A 27,849-nucleotide genomic window follows, 5' to 3' on the forward strand; every position below is an offset into this window, starting at 1 on the left:
ATCTCAGCTTCTTGAGTAGCTAGAATTATAGGTGTGAACCACCTTTCTTGGCTGACATTTATTTCTTTATTTTGCCAGTCGTGGGTCTTGAACTCTGGGCCTGGGCGCTGTCCCTGAGCTCTTCAGCTCAAGGCTAGCACTCTACCACTTGAGCCACAGCACCACTTCCGGTTTCCTGGTGGTAAACTGGAGATAAGAGTCTCATTGACTTTCCTGCTCCGGCTGGCCTTGAACTGCACCCTGAGTAGGTAGGATTACAGGCGTGAGCCACTGGCTCCTGGATGGCTGATGCTGTTGTTTTTATTAAATACAACCAACTAAAAATAATCACCATTCAAATACACTACTGTTGTGCCCTTAGGAAGTGAGAAGAGAGGAAAGTGAGAAAGAGAGGAAAGAACTGATTGGAAAGTATGTCGTGGGCTGGGAGTGTGGCTTAGTGGTAGAGTGCTTGCCTGGCATGCATGAAGCCCTGGGTTCCATTCCTCATTACCACATTAAACAGAAAAAGCCAGAAGTGGTGCTGTTGCTCAAATGCTAGAGTGCTAGCCCAAAAGAAGCTCAGGGACACTGCCCAGGCCCTGAGTTCAAGCCCCAGGACTAGCAAAAAAAAGAAAAGAAAAGAAAAGAAAAGTTTTACGAAGAATAACAGCATAGGGAAGTGAGCGTGAGCCCAGGACAGGCAGACACATGCCAGGGCAGAAACAGTAGAGGGAACCAAGAAGAGACTGGAAGGTTGTGCTGCTCTCCACATGCACTAGTATGTGCTTCTTTCTCTGCCTCTTGTCACAATCTTGATTGCTGTGAAAGTAGCAAAGAGCAGGGCTCTCTGGGAGGAAGACTGGGCCCAACCCAGTGTCCACTATTTCAAGAAATGGGCATAAGGTGGCAGCACTGGGTGTGCCTGCAGGTGTCTTGGAGAGGAAGCTTGGCCAAGGGCCAGCAGCACTTGAGCTGCTAAGTCCTAGGGAGGAGGGGGGGAGGGGGAGGCGAAAGAATTCCACTGAAAGACTCTTTATTAGGGTAGTTAGTAATGAGAGAAAAAAGACTGCTCTGACACACTTCATATGTTTCCATTACTATGAAATGTCCAGACTAGGCAAATCTATAGAGACAGCAGTAGATTAATTGTTGACTAAGGCTTGAGGCTGGAGAGGAAGGAGGGTGACGGCTAAAAGGGATGGAGTTTCTTCCTTTTCAGATGAAAGATTCTGAAATTGATTGTGGTGATGGTCACGTAACTGAATATGCTTTAAAAAGAATCGTTGAATTGTACACTTTCAGGAGTGAATTATAATTATACATCAAAGCTCGTATTAAAAAAAATAAAGGGGCTGAGAATATGGCCTAGTGGCAAGAGTGCTTTCCTTGTATACTTGAAGCCCTAGGTTTGATTCCTCAGTACCACATATATAGAAAAGGCCAGAAGTGGTGCTGTGGCTCAAGTTGGCAGAGTGTTAGCCTTGAGCAAAAAGAAGCCAACCACAGTGCTCAGGACCTGAGTTCAGCCCCAGAACTGGCCAAAAATAAAATAAATAAAGCCAGGCGTTGGTGGCTCATGCCTGTAGTCCTAGCTACTCAGGAGGCTGAGATCTGAGGATGACAGCTCAAAAGCCAGCCTGGACAGGGAAGTCCATGAGACTCTTATTTCCAGTAAACTACTCAGAAAAGTCCGGAAGCAGTGCTGTGGCTCAAGTGGTAGAGTGCTGGCCTTGAGCCAAAGAAGACCAGGGACAGCTCCCAGGCCCTGAGTTCAAACCCCAGGACCAGCACATGCACACACGCACGCATGCACGCACGTGCACACAAAGCTTACCAGGCACTGGTGATAATCCTAGCTACTCAGGAGTCTGAGAGTTGAGGATTGCAGTTCATAGCAGGAAAGTCCATGAGACTCTTATCTCCAATTAACTACCTCAAAAAGCTGTAAGTGGAGCTGTGGCTTAAGTGGTAGACTGCTATCCCTGAGCAAAACAAACAAACAAACAAAACAAAACAAAAAACCCTCAAGGACAGTGCCCAGGCCATGAGTTTGAGCCTCAAGACCAACAAACATGTATACACACAAGCACACATAAAAACTAGGGAGCACTGGTGGCTCATGCCCACAATCCTAGTTACTTGGGAGGTTGAGATTGGGAGGATCTTAGCTCCAAACCAGACTTAGCATGAAAGTTTGAGAGACTTCTCAGTCAATAGTTGGTTGTGGTGATGATGTGCACTTGTCGTCCTAGCTATCTAAGAGGCTGAATTTGAGAAGAGCTGATCCAAGACAGCTTGGCAGCAAGGTCTAGGAGAATACATCTTAATGGAAGAAGCTGAGCTTCATAGCATTTGCCTGTCATCCCAGCTCTGACGAAAAACCTAAAATAGGCAGACTGTGGTCTAAATATGCACCTGGGCAGGAAGTGAGACCAGAGACTTTATCTCAAAAATAACCAGTACCAAAAAATGTGGCTGGAGGTGTGACTCAATGGTAGAGTGCCTGCTTAGCAAGTACAAGGCCCTGAGTTCAAACTCCTGTACTGCCAAAAATAAAAAAACAAAACTAGGGAAGTAACTCAGTGGTAGAGCATTTGCCTAGCACGTACGTACCAGATTGTGGGTTTCATTTCTAGCATGTAAAAATGAACTCTATAATAGACAAAAATAATGACTAGTGAACATTTAGTTGAAGACAAGAGGAAAGCTGGGGACCAGTGGCTCACGCCTGTAATCCTAATCAGGAGGCTGATGAGGATCACGATTTGAAGCCAACCCAGGCAGGAAAGTCTGTGAGACTCTTATTGCCAATTAGCTACTCAGAAAATGCCAGAAGTGGTGCTGTGGCTCAAGTGGTAAAGAGCTAGCTTGAACGAAAAAGAAGCTCAGGGACAGCACCTAGGCCCTGAGTTCAAGCCCCAGGACTGACAAAAAAAAAAAAAAAAAAGACAAGAGGAAAGGTTCTAAAGTGAATGCATTTTTACCTTTCTGGTCCTGAAAACATAGGTAGCTTCAATAGCAATCTGGAATCATTCATCCCTCCCGGTATGTTGAAAACTTTAATCTGCACACAAATCCATTTGGGAGTTTGTCAAAATGCAGACTCCATTTCAAAAGGTTGGAGGTGGAGTCTGAATTTGTCTAAAAAGGTGCAAGGTGATGCTCTGAGATCACACTTCAAACTGAGAGGCTCTGTGAGAACCGTGGAAATCACACTTTAAGTTGGGTATGGTGTTGTTTGTTTTGGGGTGTTTTTTTTTCTTTTGCCAGCCCTGAGGCTTGGACTCAGGGCCTGAGCACTGTCCCTGGTTTCTTTTTGTTCAAGGCTAGCACTCTACCTCTTGAGCCACAGCCCCACTTCCGGCTTTTTCTGTTTATATGGTGCTAAGGAATCGAACCCAGGACGTCATGCATGCACGGCAAGTGCTCTACCGCTAAGCCATATTCCCAGCCCTGGGTATGGTATTATATGCCTATAATCCCAGCACCTTGGACACTAGGACAGGAGGATACCGCATTCAAGGCCAGCCTGTGCTACATGGTGAATCAAGGCCGGTCTGGACTACATAGCCAGACTCTACCTCAAAAAAAAAAAATTGTTTTAAGATATGGAAAAGAGGGCTGGGAATGTGGCTCAGTGGTAGAGTGTTTGCCTCGCATGCATGAAGCCCTGGGTTCTATTCCTCAGGACCATATAAACAGAAAAAGCCGTAAGTGGCAGTGTGGCTCAAGTGGTAGAATGCTAGCTTTTAGCAAAAAGAAGCCAGGGAGTGTCCAGGCCCCAAGTTCAAGCCCTAGGTCCAGAAAAATAACAGTAATAAGGAAAAGAAAGTAGAGCACAAGTGAAGGGAGGAGAGGCAAGTTCCCCTAATGCCTGGGCCTTGGGAGAAGCCTATAGCGTAAGGCAATTTGGGAAATCCTGCTGCTCTTCAATAGCTCCCAATACAACAGGGATTCCTGATGCTGCAAGGGGAATAACATCACGGGTATCCTGCATGGCTAGAGTAATGAATGTAGCTTCCTAGCTGAGGTCATCTGACCTGGGACCAGACAGCCACACGGACTGTACCCAGGTGTGTCATTCTCTCTGGATCATCTCCATGGATTATTCTCCTCCAAATGTGTTAGAGATAGACTCTTCCTCCTCCCTCTCTTCCCCTTTTTCTTTCTTCTTAGGACCTTGTGATCACTTGGCCTGCTTGCTGGGTGTGTGCTCTACCACCTGAGCCACACCTCCCGCCAGAACGTTTTACTAGTTATGTTTGGAGATGGAGTCTCCTAGACTAGTCTGCCTACACTGTCTTCAAGCTTCTATCCTCCTCGTTCCAACCTCCTGATTAGCTAAGATTATAGTGAGCCACTGGCACCAGGCTTTTCATTTTCCTTTTGACTTTTAGGCCGAATTCATCTCTGGTTTTCCTAGACTCTGGAAGATGTAACATATGTTAATTGTCATAGACAAGTTTCTGGCATGCAACATTACTAAAATTTGCCTCCTCCTCCCCCTCCCCTCCCCTCCCCCTCCCTCTCCCCCTCCCCTCCCCCTCCTCCTCCTCCTCCTCCCCCGGGTGCTTGAATTCTCGGCCTGGGTGCCATTCCTGAGTTCCTATGTTCAAGGCTAGCCCCCTACCACACAGCCATAGCTCTACATCCAGCTTTTTCTGTGATTAATTGGAGATAAGAGCCTTATGGACTTTCCTGCCCAAGCTGGCTTTGAACTGTGATCCTCAGATCTCAGCCCTTTCGAATAGCTATGATTATAGGCCTGAGCCACCAGTGTTAGGCTTGTTCCTTCTATTTTTATTTTTTGTTTTTTGTTTTTGTTGCCATTCCTGGGGCATGAACTCAGGGCCTGAGCACTGTCCCTGGCTTCTTTTTGCTCAAGGCTAGCACTCTACCACTTGAGCCACAGCGCCACTTCTGGCTTTTTTCTATATACGTGGTGCTAAGGAATCAAACCCAGGGCTTCATGTATACGAGGCGAGCACTTTACTACTAGGTCATATTCCCAGCCCCTGTTCCTTCTATTTAAAAAAATGTTAAAAATAGGGCTGGAAATATGGCCTAGTGGCAAGAGTGCTTGACTTGTATACATGAAACCCTGGGTTCGATTCCCCAGCACCACATATATACAAAATGGCCAGAAGTGGCGCTATGGCTCAAGTGGCAGAGTGCTAGCCTTGAGCAAGAAGAAGCCAGGGACAGTGCTCAGGCCCTGAGTCCAAGGCCCAGGACTGGCCAAATAAATAAATAAAATAAAATAAACATTTAAAAAATGTTAAAAATGCTTTTTTTGTTTTTGCCAATTTAATCCTCTGCCAACATTTTCTTTTCATGGCCGTACCAGGGCCTGGCACTTATTAGACATATGTTCTACCACTTGAGTTACATCCCTTGTCTTTTTGCTTTTTAGATTATTCTTTTCCTTTCAGGTAGGATCTTGATCTTTTGCTGTGATTGGCTTTGCCTCATGATCCTCTTTTCTTTCTTTCTCTTTTCTTTTTGTGACTGTACTGGAGAGTGAACTCAGGACCTTAAATTCTTGCTTTGCATATCTGCTTAAGGCTGGCACTCAGCCACTTAAGCCATACCTCTTCTCAGGCTTTTTGTTTGTTTGTTTGTTAATTAGAGATAAGAGTCCCATGAAGTTTTCTGCCTGGATTATTCTTTTTGTTTGTTCTTTGTGGGTTGTGGGGCTTGACAGTGCCTGGGTACTGTCCCTGAGCTTTTTTGTGCTCAAGGCTAGCACTCTGCCACTTGAGCCACAGTGCCACTTCTGGCTTTTTCTGTTTATGTGGCTTTGAGGAATTGAACCCAGGGCTTTATGCATGCTAGGCAAGCACTCTACTGCTAAGCCACCTTCCCAGCTCCCACTTCTGTTTTTTTTTTTGAGTGATTAATTGGAGATTAGAGTCTCCCAGGGAATTTTCTGCCCAGGCTGGCTTTGAACTGTGATCCTTAGGTCTCAGCCTCCTGAATAGCTAGAATTCTAGGCATGAGCCACCAGTGCCTGGATGCCTGGACTGGTTTTGAACTGTGATCCTCAGATTTGGCCTCCTGAGTAGCGAGGATTACAGGCATGAGCCACCAGCACCTAGCATTTTTTTTTTAAACAAAAGTCTACTGAATACATATTTTCAAACTTGAGAAAGAAAGCAAGGGGATCTATGTATTTTTCATAGCTTAAAGTGTCTGGGATTTCTTGGGTAAACTGTTCTGCTTTGTGTTGTACTGACAGAGGGAGGAACAGCCACCTGGGAGGGAGGGACACGGCACACACTGAGGGAGTGAGGAAATGCTGGCTGGCTGGGGGTCTGGGGCTTCCCAGGCCACTGATTCTGAAACCCACCTAACACGGATCTAAACATCAGATACCATCTAGTCTTTTCAATAGCAAGGATCAAAAGGTTGGAAGACTATATTCGTTTTCTTCCTCCAACACCAGGATTTTCTCAAAGGGCTTCAATTAAATGGACTCCCAAGTCAGGCTTGCTTTTGCTTTTCTTGTCTGTCCAATTAAGGGCATGATTTGATTTGGTGCATCTTAGCCATTCATTCTGGTAGACAGTTGTTTCTCTTGTTACAAAGACCAAAGACCATTATAAACCCACAGTCAGCTAAATAGGTAGAACAAATGTCTCATAATTCTATGTATCTGCCTTAGGAGCACTGGGTGTCAAGCCATGCAGGAATCCCAGGCATAAACACAGCTCTGTGCGCACGAGTCTAAGCTTGCTTAACAGCCAGTGTGGTGGGAATTGCATATGGTGGACATTTTTGTGCTACTTATTCTAAGTATGACCCAATGTGAAAGTCTGAGTGACCTAGGGACAAAAAACAGAGAGAGAGAAAGAAGAGTTGTGGGAAAAGTTGTGTGTGTGTGTGTGTGTGTGTGTGTGTGTGTGTGTATTGCAAATGGAGAAGTTACCTTAACTCTCTTCTCCTTGAGGGGAAATGGAAACTTTAGTATAATCCTGAGTATAAGCATAATAAAAATATTAATAAGACCACCCTTGATAATTATAACATTAACCCCAAGGTACTCATCAAAGTCTCCTTAAGGTCTCATAGAACAAAAATTGCTATGTCTTCGCTTCTTCCTTGTTTTTTCTATTTCTCTTTATGACGAGATTTTGTGAGTCTATTCAAAGTCTTAGTCATTATAGTGTGTAAATGGATATAACCATTGGGAAACCTTAGAATGAAAGTTGAGGCATTTGTCTCAAATGTTTGAGGTTCAAACTGTAGGCTCCTTCCCTAGATATTAAATAGATCATAATTCTTCAAATCTTCCTTTTATCTCATCCTCCCTTACTCCCACTCACCTCCCAGAGGAACACTTCATAGAATTTTTGTGTCTACACTGTCCATTCCTGTAAACTCCTTTCCATGTTTTTGTTCTGCTTCATTTAGATTTGGAAAATGGCAGTGCAGAATATGTTTGGTATAACCTTAATCCTGTCCAGTAACTGTGAAGTGTGATGAACTGTGGATACTTTAAAAAAAAAAAAGTATAGTCATATGCAGTGTGTGTGTGTGTGTGTGTGTGTGTGTGTGTGTTTATTCAAGGATTAAAAGTATAAAAATTGGCTGGGCACCAGTGGCTCATGCCTATAATCATAACTACTCAGGATGCTGAGATCTGAAGATCAAGGTTCAAAACCAGCATATGTAGACCAATATGACAGACTCTTATTTCCCATTTACCAGCAAAGAGCTGGAAGTAGGCCAGGTGCCAGAGGTTCATGCCTGTAACCTAGCTACTCAGAATGCTGAAATCTGAGGATCATGTTTCAGTGCCAGCCTCTGCAGGGACGTGGAGCTGTGGCTCAAGTGGTAGAGTGCTGGCTTTGAGCAAAAGAAGCTTAGGGACAGAGCCGAGGCCAAGTTCAAGCTTCAGGACAGGTGCAAAAAAGAAACTAGAAATGAAGGCATGACTCAAGTAGTATAGTACCAACTGAGAGGAGAGAGGGGAGCTGCACAAGAGTGGGAGGCCTTGAGTTCAATACCCAGTACTTGCAAAAAAAAGTATAGAACCCTCATGCTAGTGGCTCACACTGAGCCTGAGGCTGGGATTTGACAATTGAGATTCAAAGCCAACCCAGGCAGGAAAGTCCATTTGACTTCTCTCCAGTTAACCACCAAAAAGTCAGAAGTAGAGCTCTGGTGACTCAAGGGGTAGCATGCTAGCCATAAACAAAAAAGCTAAGTTACAGAGCCCAGGCCATGAGTTCAGGCTGTAATACTGTAATATTGACATACATGTACAGGAAAAAAAATGTACAAGTGAAAACAAAATAGAGCTCAGAATGTGGCCTAGAAGTAGAATTCTTGCCTACCATATATGAAGCCCTGGGTTCGATTCCTCAGCACCACATATATAGAAAAAGCTGGAAGTGGCACTGTGGCTCAAGCGGTAGAGTGCTGGCCTTGAGCAAAAAGAAGCCAGGTGTTCAAGCCCTGAGTTAAAGCCTCAGGACTGGCAATAAATAAATAAAGAGAAAAGAAACAAGAAAAAATTACCTTATTAGATTCTTTCTGTTTTCAATTGGCCAGAAATGGCTTCTCCTATTGTTGAGTATTTCTTGTATTTTGGCATCACATACCAAAGCCTGATGTCAGAAGAGTGTACATGTGTGTGATAGCCTTGGTGAAGAGGGAGCCTGGTATGTGCAATGGTGAAGAACTTCCTAAATTAGTTCATCTTCAGCTACCAGACCACTAAGAATATGGGTCGCACGCAGTCAGTCAGAAGTGATGTCAACGAGTGATTGTAGCTCAGCATGGCTGTTCCTCCTTTTTTTTTATTGCCTTTAGTCCTGTCACTGCTGTACTACAGAGTTTTCCAGTGAATTTTATCATGGGACTTTATAAATTTCTCCTGCCAAGAAACAGAAAACTAAAAAGACCCTGCCACGTCTATAGAATTTACAAATATTCCATTAGAGAGTTAAAGCAAAGAACAGGTATTTCACAGTTTATAAATATGGCTTTGGTATGATCTTTCAGTGATAATACACATACTATTAATTTCTAGTTGAAAGAATAACATGATTGCAGGATTTTTGAGCCTCTAGAAGACAGATTTAGGTGGAAAACTGGGTCAGAGCCACATGTGCAAGTCAAGGATTGCTGAAGATGAGCAGGTGCATAGGGTAAAGTTGCTTCATTATGAAAGAGAAGTATTCAGGGAGGAAACTGCATGCCCTTGATCTTCAGTACTTGGCTATGGTTATAAAGTGGTTTTCTTTTTTCTTTTTCCTTTGTGTAGTTACTGAGGCTTGAACTTAATGCCTGGGTTCTGTTACTTAGCTTATTCACTCAAGACTGCTGCTCTACCACTTGAGCCATAGCGTCAATTCTGACATTTTTCTAGTTAATTGGAGATCAGAGTCTTTTATTGAAGTCCCGGCTGCCTTTGAACCATAATCCTCAGATCTCAGCCTTCTGAGTAGCTAGTATTACAGTTGTGAGTAGCTAGTATTACAGTTGTGAGTAGCTAGTATTACAGTTGTGAGTTGCCAGTGCCCAGGTGTAAAATGGTTTCCATTTAACCTCTCTATAGTTAATTGGCAGTGACAAACTGTGCTAATGATAAGTTACTGACAATCTTCAGTAGCCAATCAGGTTGCAACCTTCTTACTTCTAAGCTTCTTCCTAGGGAGTATTTTCTTTAAGGCCATGTAGCACCTCAACTTCTTCAGAATTCCATCTTCCAAACATGAGATGCTCTTATATCCTAAAGAACTGAACTGAAGGGTAGGTGTGGAGTCAAGGAATCTCTTTTTAACCTAGAACATTCTGGACTTGGACTAAAGGTATGAACACATTTGCTAGATAGTGTCCATAGTTTTAGGTAGCTATGATTGATTGAACTCTTGGTCTTTGTTCTGTGGTCAAAGGGGTCACTAAAAAGTGTGTAAATCTATATTTGGGTTTGGTGTTTAGGGAAAATAATAGTGTCCAATGTTGCATGACATTATATATATATATATATATATATATATATATATATATTTTTTTTTTTTTTTTTTTGTGCCAGTTCTGGGGCTTGAACTCAGGGCCTGGATACTGTCCCTGAGCTTCTTTGCTCATGACTAGCACCCTACCACTTCAGTCATAGTGCTACTTCCGGCTCTTTCTGTTTATGTGGTGTTGAGGAATCAAACCCAAGGCTTCATGCATGCTAGCTAGGCTAGGCAAGTACTCCACCACTAAGCCACATTCCCAGCCCTGATTTGTTAAAGAGTTGTTTGTATTCAGGAGGCTGAGATCTGAGAATTGAGGTTCAAAACCAGCCCGGGCAGACAAATCTGCATGAAACTATCTCCAATTAGCCAGCAAAAAGCTGGTTTGGCCACTGTATTGGCCAAAAAAAGGAATGAAAGTTTCAGTTGTAGATGATGGAGTGTGTGTATGTATGTGTCAGTCAAGTTTTTGTTTTGTTGCCAGTTCTGGGGCTTGAACTCAGGGCCTGAGCACTGTCCCTGGCTTCATTTTGCTCAAGGCTAGCACTCTGCCACTTGAGCCACAGCGCCACTTCCGGCTTTTTCTATATATGTGGTATTGAGGAATCGAACCCAGTGCTTCATGCATACGAGGCAAGCACTTTACCACTAGGCCATATTTCCAGCCCTCAGTTACGTTTTTTTTTTTTTTTTTTTTTTTTGGTCAGTCTTGGGGCTTGGCCTCAGGACCTGAGCACTGTCCCTGGCCTCTTTTTGCTCAAGGCTAGCACTCTGCTACTTGAGCCACAGCGCCACTTCTGGCCGTTTTCTGTATATGTGGTGCTGGGGAATTGAACCCAGGGCCTCATGTATACGAGGCAAGCACTCTTGCCACTAGGCCATATCCCCAGCCCTCAGTTATGTTTTTTAATGGGCTGTTGGTTAAGCTAGACGGGATGTGTTGGGTTATTTCCTCCTTTGCCTCCTGTTCTCTCTCTCCCACAAGGCTGGGAGGGCCGCATGGCCTCCATGGCTTCTTTGAGGAAGCCAGTAAGAACCAACCTTCTGCTCTTCTATCTGAACCCCTCTAGTGGCTTCCGAATCCAGTTTCAATGTTGTTACATTTCAGGAAAGGAAATGATAATGTGGAAAAGTGCCAGAACTCTCTGTAACTCCTGGCAGCTTTCCCTTGGTATCCCTGCTCAGTTCTTTCTCAGGAGTGCAGCGCCACACCACCACCACCACTGCTAACCAGAGTGATCCGGACTGGCTTTACACAAAATTGTGGTCCACTTGATTTTTAGAAGAATCTGTTTTCTGTAGGGATAGATGAGTTTGAACTCTGGTCAGATCCAGTCAGGATGCTTTCCTGAAGGCCACTCCCTTCTTGTCTTGATGCCTGATAGTAGGTTGCTTTGGGCATTTTTGATTCTACCATATAAAGCCTAGGGTGGTTGTGCTGAGGTGTTCTCTGGAACATGTGCACATTTTCCTTCCTTCCTTCCCTTCCTTCCTTCTTTCCCTTTCTTTTCCCTCCCTACCTCCTTCTCTCCCTTCCTTCCTTTTGTAGGTACTAGGGCCTGAAGTCAGGGCCCTGGGAGTCAGGGCCTAGGTGCTGTCCCTTAGCTTTATCTGTTCTACGTTTGAACTGCAATTCTAATTCCAGTCTTTTGGTGGTTAATTAGAAGAATCAGATTCATCTACCTGGGTTGGCTTCAAATGATGGGATCCTCTGATCTCAGCCTCCTGAGTAGCTAGGATTACAATCACGAGCCATCAGTGACTTGGCCCACATGTGCTTTATTTATTTATTTATTGCCAGTTCTGGGGCTTGACCTCAGGGCTGGGCACTGTCCCTGGCTTCTTTTTGTTCAAGGCTAGCATTCTACCATTTGAGCGACAGCACCACTTCTGGCTTTTTCTATATATGTTGTACTGAGGAATTGAACCCAGGGCTTCATGTATTCAAGGCAAGCACTCTACCACTAGGCCACATTCCCAAGTCCCCACATTTTCTTTTCTAATTACTTATTTCATAGGACAGCATGCCTGTCTTCCTCTAATTTGTCTGTGACCTCAATGTGTTTTTACTTCACATTTCAACTCTTTCCTACAGGATTTGTGATGGCATAAAAAAGTCCATTCCAGAATTGCTGTGAGGGAACTTCTACACCCTGACTTTTCCCTATCTCAGTAAAATGGCAGTATAAAAAAAAAACTTCATACCTGAGCACTAGTGGCTCATGCCTGTAATCCTAGCTACTCAGGAGCCTGAGATCTAAGGATCACAGTTTAAAGCTAGCCTGAGCAGGAAAGTGAAAGGCTTATCTCCAGTTAACCAGCAACAAACTGGAAGTAGATTATGGTTCAAAGTGGTAGAGTGCTAGCCTTGAGCAGAAAAGCTCAGGGACAGCTACAGCTACCAGGCCCTGAGTTCAAGCTCCACAACCAAAAAAAAAAAACAAAAAAACCAGAAGCCCAAACAAAAAACTCAAAACCTTTATATACACATGGGTGAAAAGAGTTGCCTAGAATATTTGATTTTCCTTTTCTACCCTGAAATTAAAAAAAAAAAAAAGAAGAGAAAAGGGGATGGGACTATGGCCTAGTGGTAGAGTGCTCGCCTCACATACATGAAGGCCTGGGTTCCATTCCTCAGCCCCACATATATAGAAAAAGCCAGAAGTGACACTATGGCTCAAGTGGTAGAGTGCTAGCCTTGAGCAAAAAGAAGTCAGGGACAGTGCTCAGGCCTTGAGTTCAAGTCCCAGGATAGGCAAGAGAGAGAGAGAGAGAGAGGGAGAGAGAGAGAGAGAGAGCGGTCTCATACACATTTTTTTGTGTGTGTATGTATGTGCCAGTCCTGGGCCTTGAACTCAGACTCTGGGCACTGTTCTTTAGCTTTTTTGTTGAAGGCTAGCACTCTGATCACTTGAGTCACATCTCCACTTCCAGCCTTTTGACGGTTAATTGAAAATAAGAGTGGCGGGACCTTCTTGCCAGGCTGGCCTTGAACTGTGATTCTCAGATTTCAGCCTCCTGAGTAGCTAGGATTATAGACATGAAAAAGCAGCACCAGGTTCTTACATGCATTTTATGTGTGAAAATTTCCTAGGTTAGCTTTACAGATAGATACAAAACCAAAGCAATCTCCTTGAGAAGTCAAAAACAACAGTCTTCTTATTCTGAGCAACCATCTCCTTTCTGTATTAAGATTGGTGGCTTTACCTTTTTCTGGGTGATATTGTTGGTGCTTATCCCTCCACATCTAAAAGCAGTTTAGTATCATAAGTACCAAGTACAAAACTGATATTTCTCTTTTGATGGATTATGAAGTGGCTATCAAGCTCTTTGCCAAGTAGGTTTTTGAAAAACTATTTTTGTGTTAGTTCTTGAATATCAATCTTCACTTAAGAGAATCCCATCCCAAAGGCTCACTCCAGTAATCTTAGTTACTCAGGAGGTATCTTGAGTATCAGGGTTCCAAGCTGGCCTGGGTAGACAAGTACAGGAGACTCTTATCTCCAATTAATCAGCAAAAAGCCAGAAGTGGAGATGTGTTAGATGGTTGAATGCTAGCTTTAAGCAGAAAAGCTGAGAGAGAAAATGAAACTCTTTTGAGTTTAGGCTCCCAGAACTGGCACCCAAAATAAATAAAAATAAAAATCTTCAGTTAGACTAAGCAAAATAGAGAAATAAAAAAATCCCTATTTGCCCAGCAAGTCCTTATTTTTCATTTTTAAATATTAGCGGTAGTTTTAGTCAGTCTTCACAAATAAATAAACATTAGGTTAAATCACCAGTGAGCTTGGTGAATGAGAAGATGTATCTACCCTATTAGAATTTGTTACCTTTTTCCTCCTGTTGGATTGATGCTGGCAGCTGTATTTTAGCCATAAACCAAACCTGCAAGTACCTTTGGTTTTGTTTTATTCTGTTATTAAGTGATTCACTTTTTGCACTGCTGGGAATCAAACTCAGGCCTCATGATAGGCAAGAACTCTACCACTGAACCCTACTTGTTTCTTGATTTTCATTTTGGGGGACATGGTGAGTAAGGTAATATTTATATTGGTAAAAGATAAGCTGGTTGATTTATGCCCGATATATATATATATAATTTTTTTTCCATAGGCCCAATCAGAAATGAATGCTTCTCAGGAGGGAGCTCTGGAGGCTCCCGCATGTAATCCTAGCTACTCAGGAGGCTGATATCTGAGGATTGTGGTTTGAAGCCAAATTGGGGCGGGAAAAGTCCATGGGATTCTCATCTCCAATTAAATAGCCCGAAGCCGGGGCACTGGAGGTGTAGTGCAACTGGTGGAGCTGTAGCCTCGAGGGGCCGAGGCCCCCGCATTCGAGCCTCAGTAGGAGTATCCCCCCCCTCGCCCCCCTCCAAAAAAGAAAAAGGAAGAAAAAACCATTTATCGTACTGTGTCCCTTCTGACTGTGAAATGCCCACGCTCCCGCAGGCAGGCTTCGGAGCGGCGTGGAAGGGGCCTGTGGGGCTCCCCGCCGGGCGCCCCGCCCTGCCCCGCCCCGCCCCGCAGGCCGGCGGCCTCGGGCTCCCCGGGAACCTCGAGTGCCGGACCGCGCGGCGGCGGCGGCCGCCTCGCCGGGCTCAGCCCCGTCTTCCCCGCGCGGATCCAGTTCGCGTCTTACGGCTCCCGCCTTGGAAGCCGGGAGCCGAAGGAGTCGCCTCGCCCCTCGCTTCAATCCACTTTCCTCGCTTAACAGGCAGCCCAAAGTTTTGCGGCTCGCTGTCAGATGGCGGTGCGAGACTTTCTCGCCGCTCCCGAAGCCTCCGCTGGGGCCGCTGCTTCGCGCGGAGTTGGAAACTTTCCGACGCGGGCAGCTCCCGGCGGAGATCCACGCCGGGCTTTCAGCGCCGCTCCCGGCTCCCGTCCGCTGACACAGTTGCCCTTTTGCTCAAACTCGCGGCTCCGGTTCGCACGCGCTCCGGAGCGCCCGGCTGGGCGTCCGCCGCGGCGCCGCCTCCCCCCCCCCCCGCCCCCCACGGCCCGCCCGCCCGCCCCCCGCCGGGCCCCGGAACTCAGAACGGGATTCCTCCGGTGGAGTGGGGGCCGAGGGCCCTCGTGGGAGGCGAGTCCCGGCTTTTGTTGGTGGAGTTCCGCGTGCCGGGCACTTGGGGGGGAGCCCACGGCGGGCGAGGGCGCGAGGGCGAGCGCGCGACGCCCGGCCCGCAGTCGAAAGCTTCCTCCCGAGCCGGGCCTGCCTCCCTCCAGGCCCCGCTTCCACATTTTGCAGTTGACTGTGTGGGGTTTTCATAGGCTTGTGCCTTCGTGCTGGAGCCCAATCCACGCGCGCGGTGCAGCCGGGGCCGGCGAGAGCACCTCCTCTGCCATTTTCAGCCGGTTGGTTCTGGCAGCCCTGCCCCCCGCCCCCCGGGCTCGGCTGCCACCGCCGCGGCCGCCGAAGTTCCTGCGCCCCCGAAGCTCCGTCCGGGCCGCGGGGCCGCGGATCCGGTCCGGGTTTGCCGGGCGCCGGTCGGCCGGCCCGGCCGAGCTGGGCGATAAGAACTCTGCGGCGAGGGCGAACGAGCGAGACTTTAGTCCGGTTTCCATGTCAACGATTCGGTCCGCGTTTGCCATCGGGCTGTCGGCGGCCCCGGCGCCGCGGCGAGGGGCGCGCGGCCCCCGTCCCCGTCCTCAAATCTGCGCCGGGATTCCCGAACTGCCCGGGTGTGGGGTTAAAAGGCAGGGGCCGGGGCGGGGGGGGGGGGAAGAGAGAGAAAGAGAGAGAGAGCGAGCTCTGCCGAGGGGAGGACCCACGGCCCCGCGCCCGGTCCCGCGGCCCGGGCCGGCCACGTGCCCGGCCTCCCCTCCCCCGCCTCCCCGTTCCCACCGCCCCCGGGAGAGCGGGCGGGCCGGGTTCGGAGAAAGTTCCCCGGCTCGCGAGTCCCTCGTCCCGGGGCGTGGGTTGGCAAAGATAGGCCCGGGAGAGACCCCCGAAGATCTAGAGGGGGGGAAAAGTGAGGAAGGAGCCATCCCACATTACCTCCCCTGACCCTGCCTGACGCCCCGCTCGCTCTTTCCTTTTTGTGTGCACTTTACCTATTGCTTGATTAAAATGGTGACTGTTTTGAAAACAGCGTGCCCACGTGTAGAAACAAGGATTTTTGGCGCTTTCCATATTTCACAACCGTGGAAGGAAAGGAATTAGGGCTCGCTCTGCAGACAAATAAATCCAGTCTGGCTTCCAGATTTTTCACTGGGCTCCAGGTTTCCCATTACACTCCAGCTCTGAAGAAAATGGCAGGGTAATTGCATGTAAAAAATTCCTCATTTGTGTGCAGGACTCAGAACTGTTTGCCAGCTCCGAGGCAGTTGATTAAATAGCAAAGCTCCATTTATAAAGCAGCCTATAATTTGGTTTCTAGGACCTAATGCACCAGGAGAGTTGTTGCCCCTGAGGATGGAGCATGAAAAGAGGGAACTGGCCCATACTAGTCAGTCCCATCTACTTTTTAAGCTGATTTGGTTCTTGGCTTACAGGATAGGGAAGGTGTTCCCCCCCCCCCCACTCTAGTTTTTCAAGAAGATTGCCTTTGTGATGCAGGGTGCTCTCAGTTTTCTTGAGAGTAAGGAATGATTTCAAGCTTTTGGAATTATTTACAGTGACTGGTGACCTGCTCAGAACTCCAGGGAACCTGCAGAATCTAGAAGTTCTAAGATTATGGTCTGAGGCCATGAAGTCTCCATTTTAAAAATCTGAGGGAAAGGGGAGCTGGCGTCTAGTGATGCTGGCCTGGTGGAAATCTGGAATCCTGACTTCCCAGGCTGGTCACGTTAGAGCACTCCAAGTCAGCCTGAAGAGAAAAGGGCTCTGCTGGGATTTTGGTGGGGCTTGGAGTTGGGACAAGGTGTGTGTGTGTGTGTGTGTGTGTGTGTGTGTGTGTACGTGTGCATACCTTGGTCTTTCCAGATAAACCTGGCTTTAGGGTCTCTTAGGACGGAAGGGTAAACTTCCAAGAATCTTTACAGTGAACAATTGAAGACAAATCTGAGTAGCATCGGTTTTCCTAGTGGCCGGTTAGACTGTGCCTTTTCTTTCTTTAAACACAAAGTGGCAACCCTCTTATGGAGTGGTTTGAACACTCAGGTTCTGGCCAGTGCCTGGAGTCTCTTTCGTGGACTGTTTACTGCCTTTGGAGACTGGGACTGTTGGTCACTGTGGGCTCAGTTCCCTTAGGAAGTGGGGGGCCTGGGCTCGCAGAGGACTCTCCCGTGCCCCCAGAGCAGCTTCCATGGCCACCATTTTAAGTCAGTGGGGAGATGACCAGTTTTGATTTCAGACCTGACACCCCATTCCCATTGTTGGATTTGTTCACTTTTTTTTTTTTTTTAAAGTACAAGTAGACAGGAGGCAGCTTTGGGTACTTCACTTGTTTTCACAGCCACTAGCCTCTGCCCTCTGACTTCTAAGTGACCTGGGCAGTCTCCTCCCGCCTTTCTGTAAAATGGGGCTAATCCGGACCTCATGCCCTCGGGGCCTTGTCAGGGTTGGCTAATGAGGGCAGGGCACTGAGAAAACGGATAGTCCGAACAATGACCAGTCCTCGCCACCGGCGTGAAGGGCAGGGCTCGCTCCGCTGGGTCTTTGGAGCAGGTCTGTAAGTCTTTGAAGAAGAGTGCCTTGGAGGTGCTCAGCAGCGGCCAAGGGCCCAGGCCCGGTGCCAGGGGTCCGGCTTGGGCCGGGGCGGCCGCGGCCTCGGGTTCAGGCCGATTTCGCAGGCGCGGGTAAAGTTCAGGCAGCCCGCTCCGCTCGGTGCGGCGGCGGGGAGAGGCCAGGCCGGGCGAGGATCGGAGCACCGGCGGGGAAGCGGGCGCAGGCTCCGGAGAGACGCGGGTTCCGGGCCAGGTTTTCCCCGAAACCATCGGCGGCGGCGCTGCCGAGCGAAAAGAGGCAGCAGGCCTGCCGCTGCCGCCGCGGCTCGTTCTCTCCCCTCCTCCTTTGTGAAGGGGAAAAGGAGCGAGTCCATTCCACGGCCGGCGCCCGCTCCGCGCTCCACTCCGGGTTTTGCAGGCGACCGCGACGGCGCTGGGTAAAATGGCAGTGCTGAGCCTCGTGTCGGAGTGAGGGGGACTCGGAGGAGAGCGGGGCGCTCTAGCCGCTCAGTCCGACCGCCCGCTCGCCCGCCCGCCCGCCCGCGGCCGCGCAGCAGCCTCGGCCCGGCCCGCGCCGCGGCCGGGGAGGGGAGGCAGGGCGCCGGCCCGACCCGCGCGCTCCGACGCCGCCGCCCGGCGCCCCGGCTGCCGCCGCGCGCCCTCCAGCCCGCCCGTCCCGGGCCCCCTCCCCCCGCTCCCTCCCTCCGCCCCCTCCCCCTCGCCTCCCTCCCTCCCTCCTCCTTTCTCCGGCAGCAGAAAGCGGAGAGTCACAGCGGGGCCAGGCCCTGGGGAGCGGAGCCTCCACCGCCCCCCTCATTCCCAGGCAAGGGCTTGGGGGGAATGAGCCGGGAGAGCCGGGTCCCGAGCCCACAGAGCCGGGAGCCGCTGAGCCGCCGGCGCCTCGGCCGCTGCCGCCGCCGCCTCCTCCTCCTCCGCCGCCGCCAGCCCGGAGCCTGAGCCGGCGGGGCGGGAGGGAGAGGAGCGAGCGAGCGAGCGCAGCGCAGCAGCGGAGCCCCGCGAGGCCCGCCCGGGCGGGTGGGGAGGGCAGCCCGGGGGGACTCGGCCCCGGGGTGGGGTGGGAGGGGGGAGAAGACGAAGACAGGGCCGGGTCTCTCCGCGGACGAGACAGCGGGGATCATGGCCGCGCAGGTCGCCCCCGCCGCCGCCAGCAGCCTGGGCAACCCGCCGCCGCCGCCCTCGGAGCTGAAGAAAGCCGAGCAGCAGCAGCGGGAGGAGGCGGGGGGCGAGGCGGCGGCAGCGGCCGAGCGCGGGGAGATGAAGGCAGCCGCCGGCCCGGAGAGCGAGGGCCCCGCCGTGGGGCCGCCGCAGCCGCTGGGAAAGGAGCTGCAGGACGGGGCCGAGAGCAATGGGGGTGGCGGCGGCGGCGGAGCCGGCGGCGGCGGCGGGCCCGGCGCGGAGCCGGACCTGAAGAACTCGAACGGGAACGCGGGCCCTAGGCCCTCCCTGAACAATAACCTCCCGGAGCCGCCCGGCGGCGGCGGCGGCGGCAGCAGCGACGGAGTGGGGGCGCCTCCTCACTCGGCCGCGGCCGCCTTGCCGCCCCCAGCCTACGGCTTCGGGCAGCCCTACGGCCGGAGCCCGTCTGCCGTCGCCGCCGCGGCGGCCGCCGTCTTCCACCAACAACATGGCGGACAACAAAGCCCTGGCCTGGCAGCGCTGCAGAGCGGCGGCGGCGGCGGGGGCCTGGAGCCCTACGCGGGGCCCCAGCAGAACTCGCACGACCACGGCTTCCCCAACCACCAGTACAACTCCTACTACCCCAACCGCAGCGCCTACCCCCCGCCCCCCCAGGCCTACGCGCTGAGCTCCCCGAGAGGTGGCACTCCGGGCTCCGGCGCGGCGGCCGCCGGCTCCAAGCCGCCTCCCTCCTCCAGCGCCTCGGTCTCCTCGTCGTCGTCGTCCTTCGCTCAGCAGCGCTTCGGGGCCATGGGGGGAGGCGGCCCCGCAGCGGCCGGCGGGGGAACTCCCCAGCCCACCGCCACCCCCACCCTCAACCAACTGCTCACGTCGCCCAGCTCGGCCCGGGGCTACCAGGGCTACCCCGGGGGCGACTACGGCGGAGGGCCCCAGGACGGGGGCTCGGGCAAGGGCCCGGCGGACATGGCCTCGCAGTGCTGGGGGGCTGCCGCGGCGGCGGCCGCGGCGGCAGCGGCCGCCTCGGGAGGGGCCCAACAAAGGAGCCACCACGCGCCCATGAGCCCCGGGAGCAGCAGTGGCGGCGGGGGGCAGCCGCTCGCCCGCACCCCTCAGGTACACAGCTGGGCTGGGGCTGGGGGGCTGGGGCGAGTGGGGCCCGGTTGGGGGAGGTGGGTGGCGGCCGCGGGGAGCAAGGCCACAAGCCGTGGGGTCCCCCTCGGGCCCGAGCCCCCACTGCTGGGGAGCTGCCATTGTCTGGCTCTTCTCTCTTAAAATGGCTGCCTGTCTGCCTTCCTCTCTTTCCCTCGTTTCAGCCTTTGTGTGGGGCTTTTCCAGAGGTGTGTACCCTGCTTCTCCCTCTCCCTGGGTCCCCTCGGAGTCCTGAGGTCTTCAGGGGGGTGCGAGGTAAAGTGGATCCGGAAAGGCCTGGTCGATCTAGAGGGTGTTGGGGGTTCAGATTGGGGTTGTAGGCAGTGCTAGGAGGCCGGGAGTTGAACGAACGTGTCCTTGCTCGCTTGGCGCTTCTCTGTTCCCCCTGCCTTCTTCTAGGCGGTTCCCCCATGTGTACTCTCAAAGAGGGGCCCCTAAGGCTCGGGGGGACCTCGAGGGAGGGTAGGGGCCTGCTTGGGGGCAGCTAGAGGCCGGCTGTGGTTCACCCAGGGCAGCCCCGGCCATCTCCTGTCTTAGTCTCTGCCGGCCCAGTGGCCTGGGCTCCTCTCTAGAAGTGCTGGTAAACAGCTGAGTGATTGGAGTAGTAAGTGCAGATTGCTTTGGTTTGGGATTTGAATTATGGAGGTAAAATCCTTCTGTCAAAGCCAGGAGACAGTTGGTCTTAGGTTGACATCCTATCTGTGATCTGATTGGCTCCCCATCTCCTGCTCTTGGCCATTTATAATTGCCTCTGATGTAATGGTACAACAATCCTGATGAGCTCATAAACTTTTACACTCTGCTTTTCTGCCAGTGATAACCCAAACCATTGCTGCCACTATCTGCCTTTTATTTCAGAGCTGAAATTGGCTGTGACCTTGAGGAGGGAGGTTTAAGCAGCAATACTGTATCAGCAGGAGCAGAGCCCCAGACAGGCTGCCCTTGTTACATTGTGCCCGAAACAAAAGAGGAGGCAGTGGCATTTTGCTTGTACCTTGGATTTATTTTGCTTGTTATGTTTTATGCAGCCTGAAATAGATTCTGTGTTGTTGGAACAGTAGCTGAGTTTTTCTCTACAATGGGTTTGCTGTTTGTTTTGGTTTTGTGACTTTCCTGATGGCATAAATGACTTCTTTGATGGCTCTGAAGATGCATTTGTCTTGAGTAATTTTGACACTGTTCACTTTGCAGAACTGAGATTATTTTAACTGACTTTTTAAATTGAGTATCAAATGTGAGATCTGTATAGGGAAAGAATGTGTTTCTGTTAGTATTTTTGTTTAGAATTGAGAGCTTTCTGACAATCTTATATTAGGTTCAAGCATTCCGTTCTCTTTTAAGCAAAGGTGGCCTCATTCTTTGTTTACATCTAGAATCTTGTTAACACTTTCTTTTGTTAAGTGAACTTTGGGGGAGCAGCTCAATTTAAAAAGAAACCGGTATCTTTCTTGATCTTCACAGAGGAATTTTTGGCTTATTTCTTAAAGGCTTGTTTTGATAGAATTTATTATTCCTGGAATAACAAAAAAAAATCTTGTTTTGTCATCAATCGTTTTAAAGTCAGCAAATAGAGATTGGCTTATTTTCCCCTCTGTATTTTATGTTTCTTTTTCTTTTCCTTCCTCCTCCTCAAGATTAAAAAAAAACCACCAACAAAAAGACATGACCTACAAGGACACTAGACTTGCAACTTTTAGATACCTACTCTCTTCATCAATGCTTTGGTCTGGAATATTGATTGAGTATTCCATGGAATCATGGATCTTTTAAAGTGGGGACAAAAAGCTCCTGGGGGCCTCCATTCCCAGCAGTTGTGCCTCTGTACTGAGATTTTGTTCACTTGTAACAAAATAATTAATTAGCTGTATTCTTTCCCAATCCCTTAATTACATTTCTTTTCTAATCTCTACTGAGCTGGGAATTTTGAAAATAACTGTTAGTGGGCATAGAGCTATGTGCCTCTTACACTGCATCTAACCTGGATGAAAAGTAGGGAAATGTTATTTGTTTGTTTACTCATTTTTGTTGCCTAGAGGATGTTTTGTATTAAAGGACCAGAGATCTCTGATCAATCTATAATGTATATTGTTTTGCCTAAAAATTTTTCCTTTTCATTCCTTTCCTGTGCGTGTGTGCGCGCCTGTGCGCATGTGTGTACATGTGTGTACATACATACACATGGTGGGAGGAAGTACTGTTGAAATCAAGGACTGAGCACTGTTCCTTAGCTTTTATCACTCCAGGCTGGTGCTCTACCATTTGAGCCACAGCTCCATTTCTTGAATTGTAATGGTTAATTGGAGATGAGCATCTCATGGACTTTCTTCCAACTGTGATCCTCAGATCTCAGCCTCCCAGTATCTTAAGATTACCAGGCTGTGCCACCAGCTGCTGGCAGAAATTTACCTTTCTTAAAAATTAATTATTAGAAGGACTCCCAGTCCCTCTAATATGGCTTAGTGGTAGAGTGCTTGCCTAGCATGCATGAAACCATGCGTTCAATTCCTCAGCACCACAGAAACAAAAAGCCAGAAGTGGTGCTGTGGCTCAAGTGATAGAGTGCTAACCTTGAGCAAAAAGAAGTCAGGGACAGTGCTCAGGCCCTGAGTTCAAGCCCCAGGACTTGTTTAAAAAAAGAAAAAGATTAGAGGAAATGATTGGGGTATATCAGGGTCCAGTTAAAAGCAAAATATTTGAAGTCTCTTGGTATGGGTATATTTAGACAAAGGCTTTTTGTGTTTTATTTTTTGTGCCAATTTTGGGGCTTGAACTCAGTGTTTGAGAGCTGTCCTGAGCTGCTTTTGCTCAAGGCTGGCGCTCTACCACTTGAGCCACAGCTCCACTTCAGGGTTTTGTTTTGTTTTATTTGGTACTTTTAGTGGCTTTCCTACTCAGGCTAGCTTCAAACCCTGATCTTAAAACACACACATACACACACACATATGCACACACATGCACATGCACGCATGCTACCACTGCCTGCCTAGAGAAAGGTTTTTGGTGGGTTGTGGGGCTTGAACTCTGGGCCTGGCTTGTCCCTGAGCTCTTCAGCTCAGGGTTAGTTCTCTACCACTTGAACCACAGTGCCACTTCCAGTTTTCTGGTGGTTAATTGGAGATAAGAGTCACAGACTTTCCTGCCTAGGCTGGCTTTGAACCGTGATCCTCAGCTCAGCCTCCTGAGTAGCTATGATTACAGGCCCGAGCCACTGGCACATGCTTAGAGAAAGGTTTTATACATACGTCCATAAACATACACATACACACACACACCCTTGTGTAAGAGACAATACTTTAGGCTTTTGAATTTCTTTTTTTTGACCAAGGTTAGCACTCTGCCACTTGAGCCACAGTGCCACTTCTGGCCATTTTCTACATATGTGGTGCTGGGGAATCGAACCTAGGGCTTCATGTATATGAGGTGAGCATTCTTGCAACTAGGCTATATTTCCAGCCCTAGGCTTGTGAATTTTTTCAGTTGTAAGATGGTAGACTAGGAAAAGTTTGTGAGGGACATAATTTGTTCTGAGATCCTCTACCTGTCAGATTATATGATGCTGTACTCCTAAGTATTTTTGTGTAAGAACTGGTTCCCTTCTATCCCAGTTCTAGATAAATATTTTTCAGATATATGTTCCAGACACATCATTATTGTAGCTTGGGTGATAATTGTTATTTGGTCTTTATAAAGTAAGGATTAAATGTGTTTTTCATGGGAGTGAGGATGATCTGAGCCAACAAAAAACCCTTTCGCAGGTATATTATTGGTATCTTGTGAATTGATCTTTCAGGCTTTCTTAGGTTTTTTGGTGTGATACAAAGTAACTGACAATGCAGTATCTATTAGTACAGGTGTGAATCCTGGTACTGATGAAATCCTTTGGGGTTAGTCTGGTCACTTGAACTTCTTGTGATACTTTCAGCAGTTACACCTGGAAGAATATTATTCGTTGATGATGATAAAAAATGGAATGCAATAAATAGTTTGGAATTGAGTTGGGTTTGATTGTACAAGCTTGGCTGTTAGTTTCTGCTGTGGAAATATCAAACGATGTTCTCCAGTCCCTGGGAAACATACAGGAATCCTGGATTTATTATGGGAATGCCTACTGGCACAAATTATGAGCTGGCTGAAATACAGGATTCTTGGATCTCTCTCAAGTAGGAGGGACCAGAAAAACTTCACTGTTGTAGCACTTTTGATTTTTGGGGGCTTCATATTTCTCCTGCTCAAGAGAGAACTGAAGTAATAGGAGTTGGGTTGGGATGGTGGTGTGAAAAGAAAGAAAGCAGCCAGATTAATTTCTTGTGAATTGATCTTTTAGGACTTTTAAAAAGTTCCTTCCTTTGTGTGTTATACAAAGTAACCGTGACAAGCAGCACCTATTTTTAACAGGATGTCTTAGATTATATTAAACATTCATGTGTTGGACTCCTGTAGAATATGATGTACACTACAATATGCCTCTCAAGTTAGTATGATATTTATTTTGTGCCAGCCCTAGGGCTTGGATTGTGAGGGCCTGGGTGCTGTCCCTGAGCTTTCTTGCTCGAGGCAAGTTGGTGTTCTACCACTTGAGCCATAGTTGCTTTTTTGGAGAGAAGAGTCTCATGGACTTTCCTGCCCAGGCTGGTTTTGAACTACAATCCTCAGATGTCACCTGAGTAACTATTGTCGGTATGAGCCTGGCTTTTGTGGGCTTTTTAAAAATGTGGGAATAGGCTAACAAAGGATGAACTGGGCTCCTTTCTATTACTCCAATAGGTTTTATTGATTGGCTTCAAATCTCAAAATTCAAGAGGACAGATATGGTTACATTATGATAATAAAAATTGTCATTTGAATAGTTATTTCCTGCCAGTGAATTGCCAGTGACTGCTCTGAAACAGTCTGGATTCCCCTTGCTTTTATCTGTTTTTCCTTTTTGTTTGGTCATCATCATTATTGATGCACGCTTAAGTTATATGTTGCATAGTGGTGAAGAGTTAAAGACCTTTCTCAGAAGAAAAGGAGGAAGGTGGCAATTTAATTTCTATTGGCAACTTCAGAGTAAGCTGCTTGACTTGGGGCAAGTCATTTGCTTTCTCTTTGTCTTCTTAGGGAAAATGAAGCTGGTAGATCTATCACCATTTTATTCTGTGACACTATGTATCTGTTCTTGAAGAAGCTTCTTCATTGACATCAGTTTGGGTCTTGAACTTCCCTTGGCCTTAAAGAACTCAAAGTCTTTTATTTCCTCAAGGCCATTTTCCTCAAGTATCTTTAGGAACAAGTGGGTGCTACAGCAGTCTGTGCACCTTTATAGAAAAAACCCTCCAAGACTATTGTCTCAAAATTGCTAATGTTTTTCATTAGTCATTCTACCTGGCTAGTGGTTTTATCTTACTTTATTTTTTGTTGGTTGTAGAGTTTGTACTGGGTGCCTGGTGCTGTCTGTAAGCACATTTTGCTCAAGGCTGTTGCTCTACCCCTTTCAGCCTCAGCCCCACATCCAGTTTTCTGGTGGTTAATTGGAGATAAGAGTCTCAGTGGCTCTCCTACCCTGACTGGCTTTGAACTGGGATCCTCATATCTTAGCCTCCTGAGTAGTTAGGATTATAGGCCTGGGTGGTGGTTTTAGTGTTGTTGTTGTTTTTTTGCCAGTCCTAGGCCTTGGACTCTGGGCCTGAGCACTGTCCCTGGCTTCTTTTTGCTCAAGGGTAGCCCTCTGCCACTTGAGCCACAGCGCCCCTTCTGGCCGTTTTTTATATATGTGGTGCTGGGGAATCGAACCCAGGGCTTCATGTATACAAGGCAAGCATTCTTGCCACTAGGCCATATTCCCAGCCCTGGGTGGTGGTTTTATTTATTTATTTTTGTTTTTTGTTGTCAGTCCTGGGCCTTGGACTCAGGGCCTGAGCACTGTCCCTGGCTTCTTTTTGCTCAAGGCTAGTACTCTGCCACTCTGCCACTTCGCCACAGCGCCACTTCTGGCCGTTTTCTGTATATGTGGTGCTGGAGAATTGAACCCAGGGCTTTATGTATACAAGTCAAGCACTCTTGCCACTAGGCCATATTCCCAGCCCAAGGATAGTATTTTCTTTTTTTTTTTTTTTGCCAGTCCTGGGGCTTGGACTCAGGGCCTGAGCACTGTCCCTGGCTTCTTTTTGCTCAAGGCTAGCACTCTGCCACTTGAGCCACAGCGTCCCTTCTGGCCATTTTCTGTATATGTGGTGCTGGGGAATTGAACCCAGGGCCTCATGTATACGAGGCAAGCACTCTTGCCACTAGGCCATATCCCCATTGGGTGGTGGTTTTAAAACACTGAACAGTAATTGAAAAATTTAGTAGACTTCATTAAGGCAAGACTTGAAAAATAGTTGCTTCTAGATATGCCCGGGAGGCTTTATACTTGGGAGTGGAATAGGGAGTAGATAGACATAGAATTGAACATTAACACTCTAGTTAGTGTATAGAGAGAGGTGACATTTAACTCTTGAGACTCTTACTGTAGTTTGGGCAGGTCTGGGTACCTGGGCAGTTGGTTGAAATCTGAGTGCCTGGACTGCCCTCTAAGTTTTGCTAAGAGAAGAGCAAAAGTTCCTGAGCCTAGAACAGGAAAAGCTAACTGCTCCAAGATCAATTCTATAGGCATATGTATCTTTTCCCATACTTTTGGTTTAAGAAGCTATGTGGTATGGTTTGCGTGCATGTGGTCTTGAAAATGCTGTTCGTTCTTTTCTCCGGCACACCTGAATTTCCATTCTTTCACCTTCTGGCTTAGTAGTTTAGAAGTGTAATTTAGACATATGGGAGTTATGCTAGAGGGAAGCTTCCTTCCATAAAAGAGGGAAAAGAGAAGGAAAGGTATTTGGTAATTCGCTACTCGACACAGCAGCTTCTTCCTCTCTGAAGGAACCAAATGTTTCAGAGCTTTGTGTAAATACTTGCTGAGCTGTCAATATGTACCCAAGAGGTTTCTGTAGTGAGATGTAAACGGCTCTATAGAATGTTTGACGGGCAAATTAATAAACAGAATTTTCAAGCAAAGATAATGCTAGTCACCTCAAGTAGTAGGATAAAATAGCATGCCTATAAAAGACATAGGGATAGGGAAGAGGGTAGTGTATGTGGGGGGGTGGTAGGGAACTTAAGGTGCTCTAAAGGAGATTGAAAGTAGATGCTTCAGTAAAAGGAAATCTCTGGCTTTAGTTTTGTGCCAAGTTTAGGATATATGAAACATTGAATTATATCTGTTGCAGTCACATAGTGAAAATCAACAGAAGTTTGGAAAGTTAACCCAAGTTTCAATAGAGTGTGCTCTAAAAGCTTATTTTATGAGGTTTTTTGTTTTAAAACTTGTTGCTTAGGGAAAGGTTTGTTGTAGGGAAAGATTTTTTTTTTTTTGGGGGGGTGGGTGGATTTGCATTTTTGAAATGCCAGAAAGGAAAACAAAAACCCTGTAAGTTGAGCATATATATATACGGGAATCTTTAGTTCCTGAGTCAGTACAATACTGGGGATTCATAGATTTTTTTGTTGTTTGTGTGTATGTGAGTACTGGGACTTGATTGAATTTAGGGCCTCATAGTCTCACCTGACTTTTTTGCACAAAGCTGAGATTCTACCACTAGAGTTATACCTCCACTTCTGGCTTTATTTTTGGTCTGTCATAGGGCTTGAAATCAGGGCCTGGGTGCTGTCCCTGAACTTTTTCACTGAAGGCGACCACTTTGAGCCATAACACCATTTCTGGTGGTTATTTGAAGACTCTCACAGACTTCCTGCTCAAGCTGGCTTTGAATCACAATCCTCATATGTCAGCCTCTTGAGTAGCTAGTATTGCAGGGTTGAGCCATGATGGCCCTGCTTATTTCTGGCTTTTTGCTCGTATTTTTAAAGACAAGAATCTTAATACACTTTTCTGCCAAGGCTGGTTTTGAACATTGGATCTTCAGATTTCAATCTACTGAGTAGGTAGGATTAAAGGCATGAGCCACCCGTGC

The 27,849-nt window shown here is 48.1% G+C and overlaps 1 protein-coding gene and 1 long non-coding RNA gene across 3 annotated transcripts in view; one reads left to right on the forward strand and one right to left on the reverse strand.

The window, feature by feature from the left end:
- On the reverse strand, positions 1-27,545 carry LOC125354767. Its single transcript, XR_007211538.1, has 3 exons — positions 26,132-27,545; positions 6,071-6,076; positions 1-42 (listed from the first exon to the last, which is right to left on the reverse strand). It is a non-coding gene; the product is annotated as an uncharacterized LOC125354767 (long non-coding RNA).
- Positions 18,255-27,849, forward strand: part of Arid1a (AT-rich interaction domain 1A) — a 91,176-nt gene continuing 81,581 nt past the window's right edge. For both annotated transcript variants that reach the window (XM_048350582.1, XM_048350583.1), the window contains exon 1: positions 18,255-19,828. In XM_048350582.1, the coding sequence (XP_048206539.1) occupies positions 18,695-19,828 (1,134 nt within the window). In that variant the 5' untranslated portion in view covers positions 18,255-18,694. The remainder of the gene's footprint in view (positions 19,829-27,849) is intronic.

This window comes from Perognathus longimembris, chromosome 7 (genome assembly GCF_023159225.1).
Source record: "Perognathus longimembris pacificus isolate PPM17 chromosome 7, ASM2315922v1, whole genome shotgun sequence".
NCBI classification, from domain to species: Eukaryota; Metazoa; Chordata; class Mammalia; order Rodentia; family Heteromyidae; genus Perognathus; species Perognathus longimembris.